This window comes from Molossus molossus, unplaced genomic scaffold (assembly GCF_014108415.1).
Source record: "Molossus molossus isolate mMolMol1 unplaced genomic scaffold, mMolMol1.p scaffold_m16_p_1, whole genome shotgun sequence".
Taxonomy (NCBI): Eukaryota; Metazoa; Chordata; class Mammalia; order Chiroptera; family Molossidae; genus Molossus; species Molossus molossus.
In genome coordinates this window covers 134,978,460-134,993,902 of record NW_023425344.1, presented here as the reverse complement: position 1 = coordinate 134,993,902, position 15,443 = coordinate 134,978,460, and the positions used below count along the sequence as shown (strand labels likewise).

Genomic DNA, 15,443 nt, shown 5'->3' with positions numbered 1-15,443 from the left:
GGGCTACCAAGCATTATTAAGAGAGACTTAATAAGACACAGTGAATTGGAAAGATATTTTGTGTTCATGCATTGGAAAAAAATCAATATAGTTAAAATGGCCATAATACCCAAAGCAATATACAGATTTAATGCAACCTACATCAGAATCCCAATGTCATTTTTAAATTAAATGTAACAAAAAAGTCATAATTTTTATGGAACTACAAAAGACGTGAATAGCCAAAGCAATCCTGGGGGAAAAAAAAGAACAAAGCCACAGGTATGACACTACCTGACTTCAAATTATACTTCAGAGCTATGATAATCAAACCCGCATGGCATTGGTAGAAAAACAGATACACAGATGAGTGGAACAGAACTGAGAGTCCAGAAATAAAACCACATGTATATGGGCAAATAATTTCTGATAAAGGAGCCTAAAACATACAATGTTGAAAAGAAAACCTCTTCGATAAATGATTCTGGGAAAATTGGAAAGCCTCATTCAAAAGAATGAAACTGGATTACAGTTTGTCCCTATGTACAAAAATTAATTCAATATGTATCAAAGACCTAAATATAAAATCTGAAATGATACATTACATAGGAGGAAACATGGACCTTGGTTGTAGAGAACATTTTATGAATTTGACCCCAAAGGCATGGGAAGTAAAGGCAAAAATAAATGAATGGGACTACATCAAACTAAAAGGCTTCTGCATAGCAAAAGAAACTAACAGAAAAACAAAAAGGCGACCAACCGATTGGGAGATGATACTTGCAAAAAACAGTTCCGACAAGGGGTTAATATCCAAAGTATATCAAGAACTCATAAGACTCAACACCAAACTAAACAGTTTAGTTAAAAAATGGGCAGAGGGCCTGAACAGACACCTCTCCCAAGACATACAAATGGTCAACAGATACATGGAAACTTCACTAGCTATTAGGGAAATACAAATTGAAACCAAAATGAAATGAGATATACCATCTCACATTTGTTAGAATGGCTGCTTATCAACAAGACAGGTAATAACAAGTGTTGGAGAGGTTGTGGAGAAAAAGGAACTTTCATTCATTGCTGGTGGGAACGTAGACTGGTATAGCTACTATGGAAAACAATATGGCAGTTCCTCAAAAAATCAAGAATGGAGTTACCATATGACCCAGCAATCTCTCTTCTGAGTATCTACCTGAAAAACTTGGAAACATTTTATTCACAAAGATATATGCATTTCTACGTTTATTGCACCATTATTCACAGTGGCCAAGACATGGCGACAATCCTTCAATAGTGGATTGGATAAAGAAGATGTGGTACATATATGCTATGAAATACTACTCAGCCATAAGAAAAGATGAAGTACTGCCATTTGTGACAATGTGGATGGCTCTTGAGAATATCATGCTAAGCGAAGTAAGTTAGAAAAAACTAAGAGCATATGATTTCACTCATGTGGGATATAAAACTGAACCTCATAAACTCAGACAAGACATAGGTGGTTACCAGAGGGAAGGAGGGTAGTAAGGCTAAAGGGGGCAAATACATGTAGATGGACGATTTGGCTTTGGGTCGAGGGCACACAATGCATTGTTCAGATTATGTATCATAGAACTGTATGTGTGAAACCCATATGGTCTTATTAATCACTGTCACACCAATAAATTTAATAAAAGCAATTAAAAAGTTAAAATATTGTCTATATGTTCATAATTAATGTACCAATATATTAAAATACTATTAAAATCTTAAAAATATTTTACTCTTAATGAAAATAATTTGAGAGGGTCTTGGAGTCCACAGGGGTCTGCAGATCACATTTTGAGAATTGCTGGTATAAGTACCATTTTATATAAGCACATTTATGCAATTTTATGTTGCCGCCTTTGTTTTCTTACAATGATCATTTATGAAGGTTTGAATATAACAGAAACCAGTCTGTTTCTTGATAATATAATCAGTGAGTCTTTCAGCTTTTAAAAAGTCTTTGATTTGAAAAAAGAGAGCCTAGAAATATTTGATAATTAGATTTATAAAAAAGTTTATTCTCATTTGTGTTGCTCTATTGCATTTTGAAAGTATAACTATAGAGTGAACAAATCTGCAGTTGGATTACTGGGTATAGTTATGGTCTCTTGAAATTATAGGATGTTAATATAATTGATAAATATTTATGATGACAGTTTTAAAAGTTTTCATATTCTTGAATGGCTCCCCACAACTTGAGAGGGCATGTGTTTGGAAATGAGGTCCAGTACTTGATTTCTTGTTTGTCTGCATTAACTTTGTAGATGTGTGTAATAGTGTGATTTAAAATAAGAAATATATATTTGTTCTTCCTCTTGTTTTTTGCTTGGGATATCGTAAGTGGTAAGAATTGATAAAAGTGGCTTGTTTATCCACACCTTAGTTTATGTTACTGAGTTGACTCTTAGAAAGACTCTAAGGATGGAGCTGGTTAGTGTTGATTAGTGTTGAAACTTTCAGTCTCCCTCCCACTGGAGAGGGCTGTAGATTGAATCAATTGCCAGTGGCCAATGATTAATCAATCACACATATGAAATGAAGTCTCCATAAAATTGCAAAGGGACAGGGTTCAGAGAGCTTTTGGATTTGTGCAAATTATGGAGGTGCAGAGAGAGGGCTCTTCCCACACACCTTGCCCTGTGTATCTCTTCCACTGGCTGTGCCCGAGTGTGTCCTTTTATAATAAACTGGTAATCTAGTAAGTGAATGTTTTCCTGAGTTTTCTGGGTGCCTCTAGCAAATTAATCAAACCTGAGGATGGAAGGGGTTTCTGATTTCTAGTTAATTGATTAGAAGAAGCATAGATGACAACCTGGACTTTCTGTTGACATCTGAAGAGGTGAAGGCAATCTTGATGGATCGAGTCTTTAACCTGTGGGATCTGATGCTGTTTCCAGGTAGAAGGTGCCAGAATTGAGTTGAACTGTAGGACAGTCACTGATGATACAGAATTGCTTGATCTTTAAAAACCACATTCTGGTGTCAGAAATGCAGTAGTGCTGTATAGTGAGTATTGCGGAGGGCATGTTTCTTTAATAGTGTGTGTATGCCTATTTTTTTTTCTTTCTTTCTGATGACTGTTTCTCTGGGCACAATGAAAACAATCTTTGCTTTACTGAAAACTCAGGAAACTTTGCTACAAACACTTGCACTCCTGTGATTGACCACTAGGTGTCATGAGTGCCATGGTAGCCCTAAGGGTTACCCCATGGCCGTAGAAATCGGACATTGTAAGCTTGTAGATCTTCACATATTTCACTGTTTCCACATGATAGATGCCAGAAGAACCTGATACAGTGTGATATATGGAAGCAAGGTACAACTGGAATAATGAAATTTCAAAAATAAGCTTTTTTAAAGGAGGCTTGTAGTAGTTCTATTGGGTATTGTAAATGCTTCAGGTGCACTTTATACCACTATGTTCCTGGCTCTCTCTTTTTTATGGAAAGATGGATTGAACTTCAATTTAAGAATATTCGGTAATTCCTCTCAGGACATACTGTAACAGCTGGTATTTTTGTGTTGTAGGAAATCGATTCCATACAACAGTCAGTGATAATTATGGCCGGGTTCTGACAAATTCCAATGCCTTTTTAATAAATTTAGCTAAAAAACTAAAAACATGATTACTACAAAAATTTAGCTCAATTTGAAAGTTAAAGCTAGGAACTCTGCTTTATTTTACAAAATAATGAGCATTTTAGTTGTAGGGATAAACTCTTTTTTATTACACTTATATATGTTCTAAGAAGATAATTACTTTGTAGCTTATTTTTCTTAAATAATATAACCTTGGAAAAATTTAACCTTGAGTGCTCATTATGAAATAAAAAATGAGAAACGCTGAGGCTTTTCATATACGGTATATATATATACAGCAGCAATATCAACTCAGAAGGTTGTTTTGGTGTGGATGTCTTAGTATTAATAGAATGTTTGTTTGATATAAGCATAAGTTTTCTTATATGGTATTTGTGGTTTATAAAAGTGAAACATTATAAGTTTTCTAAAGCCTGAAGAAAGTGGTAATTTGCATGGTATATGCATTTCTGTAGAATCAATCTGTACCATATAAATTATAACTTTCCTCATGGCATAACTAGCTTAAATTACATACATATAGACACACATGCAATAACTGCCTACCCACATACATACATAAATATTGCCCTAATTGTAGAAATGTGTGTGCATGCGCTTTGCAAATTCTAATCATCTCCTTTTTCTCAGCAACAAAACAAAAGTCTGCTAATTGAATGCATTCTTTAAATTATGTATGGTTTGTTTTTGACTCTTGTGTTTGAATTTAGGAACATTGTATGTAGTTGAATCTTAATCCTGATTGTTAGAATAATTTCTACAAAGCAAAGTAAAATTATTGGGGAAAACCGCTTTAGAGATGGCCCTTAATTAAACTTTGTCTTTTTCTCTCTTATTTTTTAATTTTTAGCTTAGTGATGTATATTTTTATTTGGTATTTAAGATAATTGTCCTCATATTTTTAATTAACGCTCCTCTTCATATGGATTTATATGCATATTTTGACTCTGTCAACCTTTGTAATAATAGAAAACAAAATTCAAGACATTGCACCAGATAGTCTGGTCTAATGTAGTCTGTTTGATGGTAAATTTTTTCCTACGAACATTCACTTTGATAATTAAAAAGCTAATTTAGAAGGCTTTCATAGGATTTTACAGTTTGGACTTTTTCCAGTGAAATTTGGCAAGCTCATTTATTATTCTGTAATATGAATCATCAATTTAAGGCTTTAGAATTGAAGTGAGGCAAATTTTGGGGTGTTTACAGTGTCTGTTTTTTATTTTAATATATGTTAAAATATACTTTTAAATTACTGAATTTGCTTTATAGAGAACTGGGGAAAATCCATTAAAAAAAGAACTTAAACACATTGTTTAGTTTTTCTGATTTCTAAAAAATGTAAATGCAGTGTATTTTCTGTTATTAGGCAGCAGTGGTCTAAATTTAAAACACATGGTCTCCTTCTAGGTGTCAGGACAATGTGAATTTTAATCTTCTTTCTTTTATGTTTACATTTTATAATCTAATTAAACAACTTCAGTCATAATAGCTAGCATTTATTGTTTGCTTGCCATGTGCCAGATGCTGTGTTGTGTGTCTTATCATATTAGTTATTAAACAGTTTTCAATTGTTATCTTCACTTGTCTACAAGGAGTTTAAGGCTTTAATACAATTGATTAACTTGTCCCAGATCACAGAGCTCGCAGGATTAGAGCTTAGGCCAAACATTAGAGTAATTGCTCTTAGCTACTATATGCAGTATGTTTACTATTTATTTTGGGGTAAACATTACTTAAAATAGTTATTGAAAAATAATTGTTATTTCCCAAGATATACCAAAGCTTACTTTGTATTAAAAGAATTTACTTTTGTATACTAGCTTGGATTGTTAGGTTTACTTTAGATTATTAACACTTCTATAAACCTATAATAACATCTTGCTTCAATTCTAGTATTCTTGCAAAGGTTATTTGCAGGTTAGAGATCTTTGCAGCTGTGATATTAGAAAGTGCTCTTGTTTTAAAAATTACAATTAGTTATAAGTTGTTGATAATTTATAGTCTCTGTTCTACTTGAGAAATATAACTTTGAATTATGATCAACGGAGGGAAGACATTTTTGAATGGCATTGGCTTACAAAAACGCCTTTACATTCTCCATCTATGCATTTAGCTGTCCTCAAACTAACCGTAAAAATCTTTTAAGGAAGTCTTGATACACCCATGAAGATCTTTCATATTTTTAATTAGAAATTTTACAGCAAAATAAAGAACTCTCACACTTAATATTTGTATGTAGCGTGTAGAAAACATTCTGAAGGATTGTGATCTCTGGTAGTGTGTTGGAATACGACTTAGTTACAGAATGTTGCAATTGAGTAATCTTTTTTTTTATTATTATTTTAAACTGTTCCTTTTCTTTGTAGAAACGGCCTGTGCGATACATAAATCTTGGTAGACAGCGTGGCCGCAGGCTGTGGAGCTGGAATTCCCTGCGGCTTTCTGAGCCCGGACGCCTGTTTGGAGGCTGCGTCCAGCCTGCAGTCTGCATCATGCCAGCGTTGTCAGCAGGATCTGGTAGTGACACAGGTATGTGACCCGAGAGGGGCAGTTTCCTTCCACCTTTACTTAAATCTTCTTGTTCACAGTGAAAAGAGCATTGCTTTAAGCAAATGCAAACAGGTCATGCTTGTTGTTCTGCAGCCACGACAAAGGACGTAGAATCAGTGTATCCTTCCAAGGGCATTGACTGCTGCTTCCTCCAGGTGGTGGTGGCTTATGCTGATCTCCTCTGACTTTCTTTTGGAAGAATGTTTTTTATTTAAATTTCTTTAAAAAAATTAAGTATTTTAAACATAAAGAAAAGTGTGGTAAACACAATAGTCACCCACTACCTGTGGAGGACATGTTCCAAGACCCCCCAGTGGATGCCTGAAGCCGCAGACAGTACCAAACCCTGTATGTACTGTTTTTCCTTATACATATATACCTGTAATAAAGTTTAATTCATAATTAGGCACAGTAGGAGTTAAACAACAATTACTACTGATAAAATAGAACAGTTATAGCGATACACTGGAATAAAAGTTATGTGCATGTGGCATTATTAAGTAAAATAAAGGGGACTTGGTCACACGCACTGGGAGACTGTGACAGTCTCTCTGATAACTGAGCTGGCTACTAAGCGACTGATAGTTGGGGAGCGTGTACAGTGTGGAGACGGCGGACAGGGGACGATTCATGTTCGGGCAGGACAGAGAGGATGGCACAGGATTTCATTATGATACCCAGAACAGCAGGCAGTTTAAAACTTACGAATTGTTGATTTCTGGAATTTTTCATTTAATATTTTTGGACCACGGTTGACTGCAGAAAGTGAAACCACGGATAAGCGGGAGACTACTGTCCGGTGATACTCATATTAATCTTCACTCAGAGTTAGTAACAGATATAAACTTTTTGCCATACTTGCTTCAGACTTCTCACTCTTTTCTTTAAGAGATAAAACATTATCCCTACCCCATTCTTGCATTTTCTTTCTTTCCGTGACCAGAGGTAAAAACTATTCTGAAGTTCAAATATGTCATTAAGGGATTTAATTAAAACAAATAGACATATTTCACTTTATTATCAGTGACATCGTGATACTTAGAATAAAGATTTCCAAGAAAGGGAAAAAACTCATGCTTATATGTCTGTGTGAAATCCCCTCCTTCTGTCCTGATTCTTTGGGAGGTGAGGGTGGTCAATGCCCTTTTGAGGTCCTTTTCTGGGACTCCCCAGAATCAGCTCTTTTAAAAAAGGCAGACTCCTAGAGCTATTAGGACACCATGTGGGTAGGCTGGGGAGCTATGCATGTGTTTTAAAAACCCCTCAAAAGAAGTGGTGTCATAGAGTGTGACGAAAAAGAAAGTTCTGTGTTGCACTGAACATACTGAACTCAGTTCTGTTAATACCATTCTGTAACCAGGTGAAATAGCCATCTTCCACTGGGCAGTCACTGGCACCATAATATTTATAAAGCCGAGTCACAAGTGTGATTTTTTGTTGTATTATGTTACATTAGCATTTTCATTTACACTGTTTGAAAATATCATTCTTTGCTATTTCAAGCATATTTACATTTAGATTTGGGCAAGTTTTGTCTCATCTTTATCCATCAAGAATAATTTTTTCTACTGTGATTTACTCTGAGGATTAGTTTTTCTTAGGAAGTAATTTTGATTTTTACATTACGTAAAAATCTTTTTCTCAGGACATAACTTGGAAGCCAGCTTTTTTGGAAAATTCTTTCTTTTCGTTTTTATGTAGTCCTGAATTATGTGGTACTATACAAAATTAATGATTTAGCTTTTCATAGTGGTTTGGGAAATTATATTTAACATATATGTGAATCATAAATTTACTATAGTTGTGTAATGAATTTAAGTTTTATGCCCTGGTATTCACCAAAAATGCCTTAATTTATTGAATGCAAAATAGTGTTGCTTACATTTACAAAATAGTGTTGCTCACATTTAACATTTAATGGTTAAAATGGAGTATTTGTAATTTATAAGGCAGTTTGGGTGTCAGTCCTGAAAAAGAACATAGACAATTTAGAATTTGAAAAGGACATTTCCACACATAGCTGGCTCACTTGGTGCAGATTTAAAATGCCGACGTGACTCACCCTTGGCTTTGTGACATTTTTGACCTGCGTGTCCCAACAGGGTTTGAGTCAGGCAGAAAAGATGTGCCTGTTCCAAGAGACACTACATTTAGAGAAGCCCAGGGTACGGTGTACCCATCAGATGGTAATGGTTTCCTCGTAGTTTCTCACAGACCAGAGGCTGTTTAGCAGTCAGGGGTGATGTATACCATAAACAGTGTTGCTTAGCAATGTTGTTGCTGTTCCCATTATCAGGTCTCCAGGGGAACAGCAGTAGAGAGCATGACGCAAGGACGGATGCTCACATAGCCAGACAACGGCACCTGACTAGCAGTGCACACACTATTCGTGCAAACAGCTCTCAACGTAAAACGTCTGCCACTTCTCCCTCTTCTTTCCACTAAGCAAAACAATTTTGAGTTCCACAAGTAATACATAAAAACATTCTCACTGTCAAAGGTACCTAGATAAAAAGGAAAGGAATGATTACTTCCCACCCTTTCCCTGGTTTCATTTTCTAGCTCAGCATTAGGGGCATTCTTTAAGAATTTTCTGTACATTAGACACTGATGTATGTACATACGTATATTGTTTTATGTATTTTCTCTTTATTTTTAAATCACAGATTCTATCATACTCTATGGCTCGTTCTGTAACTTTCTTTCTATACCAAGTAATGTTTTTTGGAGAGGTATTTCATGGGAGGGGTGTGTATCTGTGTATCTTTCTATCTAGGTATCTGTCTTTCCATTCATCTGCCTCATTCTTTTAAGCTAATCCGTTGTTTTTCGTAGTATCACAATATAGTGAACCAGAATACTGTTAATGAAAATCCTGGTTTTGGTTCTTTTGTAATATTTTGGGAGAAAAGATGTGCACATTTAGTGGATGTTGTCAAATTGTTTTGCAGGGTGCTTAAACCACTTAATCCATGGACAGTGCATTAATAATCCTTTCCTCTTACCCAGCCGGTGTGGCTCAGTGAATTGAGTGTCATCTCATGTACTGAGAGGTCTCTGGTTTGATCCCGGTCAGGGCACATGCCCAGGTTTCAGGCTCGGTCCTCAGTATAGGGCGTGCAGGAGGCAGCCGATCAATATTTCTCTTTCATCAATATTTCTATCTCTTACCCTCTCCTTTCTTCTCTAAAAAAATCAATTAAAAAAGACTTTTCTCCCACATTCTTGCCAATATTCAATGCTATCAGCTTTTATAATTTTTCCCCATTTATCTATTGGTTTATCATTTTCTTTTTTTATCTTCACCCGAGGACAATTATTTTTTGCATTTATCTTCAGATAGAGTGGGAGAGAGAAAGGAAGAGAGAGAGAGAAACAATGACGCAAGAGGGACACATCGAGTGGTTTCCATCCACACGACCCCAACTGGGGTCGGGGACAAACCACAACTGAGGTACGTGCCCTTGGCGAGAACCGAACCCGGGACTCTCTGGTCTGAGGGCTGATGCTCTAACCGCTGAGTCAAACCGGCCAGGGCATCATTTTCTTTTTTTGTTTGTTTTTGTTAATCCTGACTTGAGGATACTACTTCCATTGATTTTTAGAGAGAGTGGAAGGGAAGGTGGGAGGGGAGGAGAGGAGAGAGAGAGAGGGAAAAAACATCAATGAGAGAAAGACACACAGATTGTCTGCTTCCTGCATGCGCCCTAACCAGGGCCAGGGATCAAACCTGCAACCCAGGTACGTGCCCTTGACTGGAATTGAGCTGTGTATCTTTGGTCTGCGGGAGATGCTCCAACCACTGAGCCAAACCAGCCAGAGCTGATTTATCATTTTCTTATTTATTTGCAGAATTTCTTTATTTGTAATTTGTATATTAATCCTTTTGTTCATTTTAGATTCAACACCATTTCTTATAGCCAGTCATTTTCAATTTTTTCCCCCTCATCTGAGGATACTTTCCTATTTATCATCAGAAAGAGTGGGAGGGAGGGAGGGGGGGGAGAGAGAGAGAGAGAGAGAGAGAGAGAGAGAGAGAGAGAAACAGAAACATCAATGCAATAGAGCCACATTGACTGGCTGCTTCCTGCACCACCAGACCAGGGCCAGGGACAAACTGCGACCATGGTACATGCCCTAGACAGAATCAAACCCGCGACTCATTGGTCTTCAGGCCGATGCTCTAACTGCCAAACCAAACCAGCCAGGGCTGTCTTTTTTTCCTAAATAGTATAATTTCTTTTGTAGAAGTTGAAAACTTATGTAGACAAATCAATCTTTTCTATATAGTTAATGCTTTTTTTCTTTCGTTAAGACGGCCTTTCTTTCCATGAAGATAATCACTAAGTTTTTCTTATAATAATTAAAAAAATTTGGATTTGCACATTTGGAATTTTAGTCCAACTGTACTTTGTATGTGATGTGAGGCAGTAATTTAATTTTGCATGTGAGCAGCCAATGGTCCCAGCATCACTTATTCAAAAGCCCATCCTTTTGACATAAATTTGTAATAGTCCTTGTTTCGTATACCAGCAGTATGTACGTTTTGAGTTTTCTTTCTTGGCTATTGTGATCTGTTCTTATTTAGGAAAAAAAAAAGAATTTAATGGACTTTAGTTTTTAGACTTACAGAAAGTTATGGAGATAGTACAGAGAGTTTCAGTATACCTTATATCTCGTTTCCATGATTATTAACATCTTATCTTAGTTTGTTACAGTCATTTCAATTAATAAATCCATGTTGATACATTGTTATTAACTGAAATCTATTCATATTTCTTAGTTTTCCCTAATATCCATTTTTTTTTCTAGAATCTCTTATTACATTTAGTCGTGATTGTCTCATTATGTTCCTGTGGCTGTGAAGGTTTCTCAGGCTTCCCTTGTTTTTGATGGCTGGCCATTTCCAGGAGTCCCGCTCAGGTGTGTTGTAGAATTTCCCTGTATTGGAATTTGTCTGATGTAAAGTGCCACTGTCATATCGAGAGTACGTACTGTCAACTTGATTTATGACTGTTGATGTTGATCAGCTGGCTGAAACAGCATTTGTCAGGTTTTTCACTTTAAAGTTACTCTCTTTTCCCACCCTGTCCATACTGTCGTCTTTGGAAGGAGGTCTCTTTGTGCGGCCCATGCTAACAGTAGTGTGTTCTGCTTCCCCTCCTTCAGGGTGAAGTATCTGTATAAGTTATTTGGCATTCTTTGTCTCTTCTCTCCCATTTCTGAATTTACTCAATCATTTATTCATATCTGTGTAGACTCATGGATATTTATTCATACGTTGGGTTGTAATCCAATACTGCTTTATTTTGTTTCTCACGTTGTTCCAGGTTTGGTGGTTGGAGTTTTTTCATCTGGCTTCTTTGATACACCCCATCAGTGTGGGCTTTTTTGTTTGTTTTTAAGTTTCTTACTTTTGGAACTCAAGAGGCTCAAGGTTCTTATAGTGCCCGAGTCCTAGAATCTGCCATTTCCCCAAGGAGTCCTAGTTCCTTTTATTGTGGAATGGGCTTAGGAACCAAGACAGAAGGTTCTCTGTGACACCAGCTAGGTGTCTTCCAATTCATTTCTGAAACTGACTGGATTTTGTGCAGATCCCACAGGTTAAGGACTCAGACCCACAAGACTCCCCTGACCACTTCAGGTGCCATTTGCAAGTAATAGGTCTCAGGTTACCCACAACTTCTGTCTGATTTGGCTACAAATCCGAGGTTCCTGTGATCCTTTACTTGGATTTGTTCATTTACCAGAATAGCTTGCAGAACTCAGGGAAACACTTATTTACGTTTATCAAGTTCTTATATAATAAAGGACACTGGTGAAGTAATACTTAGGGCAAGGTGTGGAGGGCTCCCAAGCTCAGGGGCTCTATCCCCGTGGAGTTGGGTATACCAACCACCCTCCTGGCATGTAGATGTGTTCATCAGCTCAGAAGCTCACGGAACCCCATACTGTTGGGACTTTTGTGGAAGTTTCCTCACATGGGCACGATTAATTACTGACTCCATCTGTAGCACCTTTCCCCTTACCAGAAAGTTCCAAGCTTCTAATCATGGCTTGGTCTTTCTGGTGACCAGCCCCTGTCCTGCAGCTATCCAGGAGCTCACCAAGAGTCACATCCTTAGAACAAAAGATACTGTTATCACCCAGGAATTTACACGGGTTTGTGAGCAACTGGGGGCAAAACCCAGTGTCTGTCTTTTCTGTTACTTTACACAATCCTTACCTACTGATCATTTTTTAGGTTATTATTGATAGCATTGAACCTCATGCAGAAATTCTGATGATAAATTTTACTTTGCATGATTCTCAATAAAAAGGAAAGTAATGCATGGTGCATTATTGAATATATTCAATTTTAAGTCCTGACAGAAGAGAATTTCCATTTTGAGTTGGTATAAATGAGACTCAATCCCACTGCTTACAATTTTTTTCAACTCTAGTGATTGGTAGAAGTTTTACAAACTGGCTTTTGAGTTGGTACATTTCAAACTGCTGTTGTCCTTTAGTGCCGGGTGCTCTACAACATCATAGATGGATGCATCCTCAGGGCCTGCATCTTTATGCTGTGAAGCTCACTGAGTCAGCACAGTGGGTTGCTGCAGTAATCCTCAAAGTCGTTTTCCCTGGATGGCTGAAAATAATTAAAATATGTACAGTAATAATGAGCTATGCAACTGCATTCCATTCCATAACTGGATTTGTGCTAAACCCAAGTTAAATTGATCTTTATCCTTAGTGAGAGCCCCAAAATGCCACCAGCCTTTATGTATTCTTTTGTGTCTTTTTAAGAAAAACACAGGATTGTGTGATGGCTCATGCTGTGGTTTGCTCAATGTTCATTGTTGGGGGAATATCCAGTGGTGAAACTGTAAGGAAAAAGTTATAAACCACTCTTTCTTCATTCTACTCTTGATGGACATTTGGATTGTTTTAAATTTTGGGGTAGTTATGAACAGTTTTGTTAAGAACATTTCTTTTCCTGTATCTTGGTGCACATAAACATGCATTTTTGTAGATGATATACTTAGAAGTCAAACTGCTGGATCAAAGGGCACAATTGTCTTCAACTTAAGGAGAACAGGTCAATTTCTTTTCTAGAGTATGAGCACGAATTTAATTTACAGTGCCTTTTATAGTGTGGAAGAGAGCTTGTTGCTCCATCTCCTCCTCATCACTTATTATTGTCAGATTTAAAATTTTGTCACTTATTTTCATGGATGTGTAGTGATACTTCATTGTAGTTTTAATTTGTTCTTGATTATTAATGAGGTTAAACACTTTTTATTTGGCGATTTAGATTTCCTCTTTTGTGAAGTAGGGACTAAGGCTTTCATTTGTTTTTTTATTGCCTTCTAAAGACATTTTGATATTTTCTAGATTCTAGTCCTTTGTCAATTTTGTTAGTTATATGTGTTACAATCGTATTCTCTTATTCTGTGACTTGCTTTTTCATTCTGTGTGTTGTCTTCCCCTGTTCTGTATGCAGAAGTTACACATTACATTGTAGTTGAGCACCATTTTCTCTATGGTTACAGTTTTTGGTATTTAATTTGTGAAATATTTAACATATGGTCATGAAGTTATTCATTTTCCTTTTACATTTTGACTTCAATATTCTAGAGTAGATTTCTGTGTAAGGTGTGAAGTAGGGCTCCATGTTAAATGTTGCTACATGAATAGCCAGTTGTCTCAGCATAACGTTGTAAAGACTGTCCTTGTCCATCTGCTTGGAGTGCTACCATCTGGGACCTTCATTACAATAAATTGACGATCCGTGGTGAGAGGGCACATCCTTGTTTTCAGTTCTGTGTCTCAAAAGGAATCATTTCCACATTTCTTCCTTGTTTCTTTGCTCTAGTTTTTTTTTTTTTTTTTAATAAGTCCTTTATTAGATTAAGGAAGTTTCCTTTTATTTTTAGTTGCAAAAATACATTTTTAATGACTGGCCATTGAATTTTGTCGAGTGCCTTTATTTATTTATTCTAATGATTATATGATTTGTTTTCTGTTAATCTCAATATAGAAACTTTCTTTTTTCAATGTTAAATCAACTTTTATTTTAGAGGTAAACCCAACTTGCTCATAATTTATTATCCTTTTTTTTTTAATCCTCACCTGAGGACATTTTTCCCTTTTTTGATCAGATAGAGCGGGAGGGAGAGAGAGAAACATCGATGTGAAGGGACACATCAGGTGGCTGCCACCTACACGACCAACCAGGGCCGGGGACAAACTGCAACCGAGGTACGTGCCCTTAGCAGGAACCGAACCCGGGTTTCTCTGTACCTCAGGCTGATGCTCCTACCGCTGAGCCAAACCGGCCAGGGCTGTCCTTTTTATATAATCTGCTGGATTTGGTATACACACACACACACACACACACATATTTGTTACCCAAGGATATTTTTTCTATTGATTTTTAAGAGAGAGTGGAAGAGAGGAAGGAGGCAGGGAGAGAGAGAGAGAGGGAGAGAAACATTCATGTGAGATTGACAGATGGATTAGTTGCCTCCTGCATGTGCCCCCACTGGGGCTGAGGATCAAACTTGTAACCCAGGTGTGTGCCCTTGACTGGGAATGGAACCCATGACCCTTTCATTGTGGTTTGACACACTAACCACTGAGCCACACCAGCCAGGGTTTGATTTGCTCATATATATATTTTTTTATCCTCACCTGAGGACATTTTTGCATTTATCTTCAGATAGAGTGGGAGGGAGCGAGGGTAGAAGAGAGAGAGAGAGAAACATCGATGTGAGAGAGACACATTGAGTGGTTGCCATTCACACGACCCCAACTGAGGCTGGGGACAAACTGCAACCGAGGTATGTGCCCTTAGCGAGAACTGAACCCAGGACTCTCTGCTCTGCAGGCCAATGCTCTAACCTCTGAGCCAAACTGGCCAGGGCAGTTTGCTCATATTTCATTAAATAATTTTAATGTCTATGTTTATGAGTGAGTGTCTGTACTTTTCCTTTCCCATTCTTGCTTATCAGATTTTCACCAAGTCATGTTGGCCTCATGTATGTTGGAAGGAGTCTTTACTCTTCTGTGGAAAAGTTTGTGAAAAAATGAAATTATTATTATTATTTTATATGACTAGAACTGAACTGTTAGGATACTTGGGCCTGGATTTTTTTTTTTAATATGTCTTTATTGATTTTTTTTTAAGAGAGAGAGGAAGAGAGAGAGAGATGGAAACATCGATATGAGAGAGAGACACTGATTGGCTGCCTCCTGCATACCTCTCACTGGGGCTCAAGTTTGAAAACTGAGCA

At 37.0% G+C, this 15,443-nt stretch overlaps 1 protein-coding gene across 1 annotated transcript in view; it reads left to right on the top strand.

Moving 5' to 3' along the window:
• Positions 1 to 15,443, top strand: part of MPP7 (membrane palmitoylated protein 7) — a 355,336-nt gene that overhangs the window by 79,165 nt on the left and 260,728 nt on the right. Inside the window, exon 2 of the mRNA XM_036277124.1 lies at positions 5,979 to 6,141. Within this exon, the coding sequence (XP_036133017.1) occupies positions 6,105 to 6,141 (37 nt within the window). The 5' untranslated portion in view covers positions 5,979 to 6,104. The remainder of the gene's footprint in view (positions 1 to 5,978; positions 6,142 to 15,443) is intronic.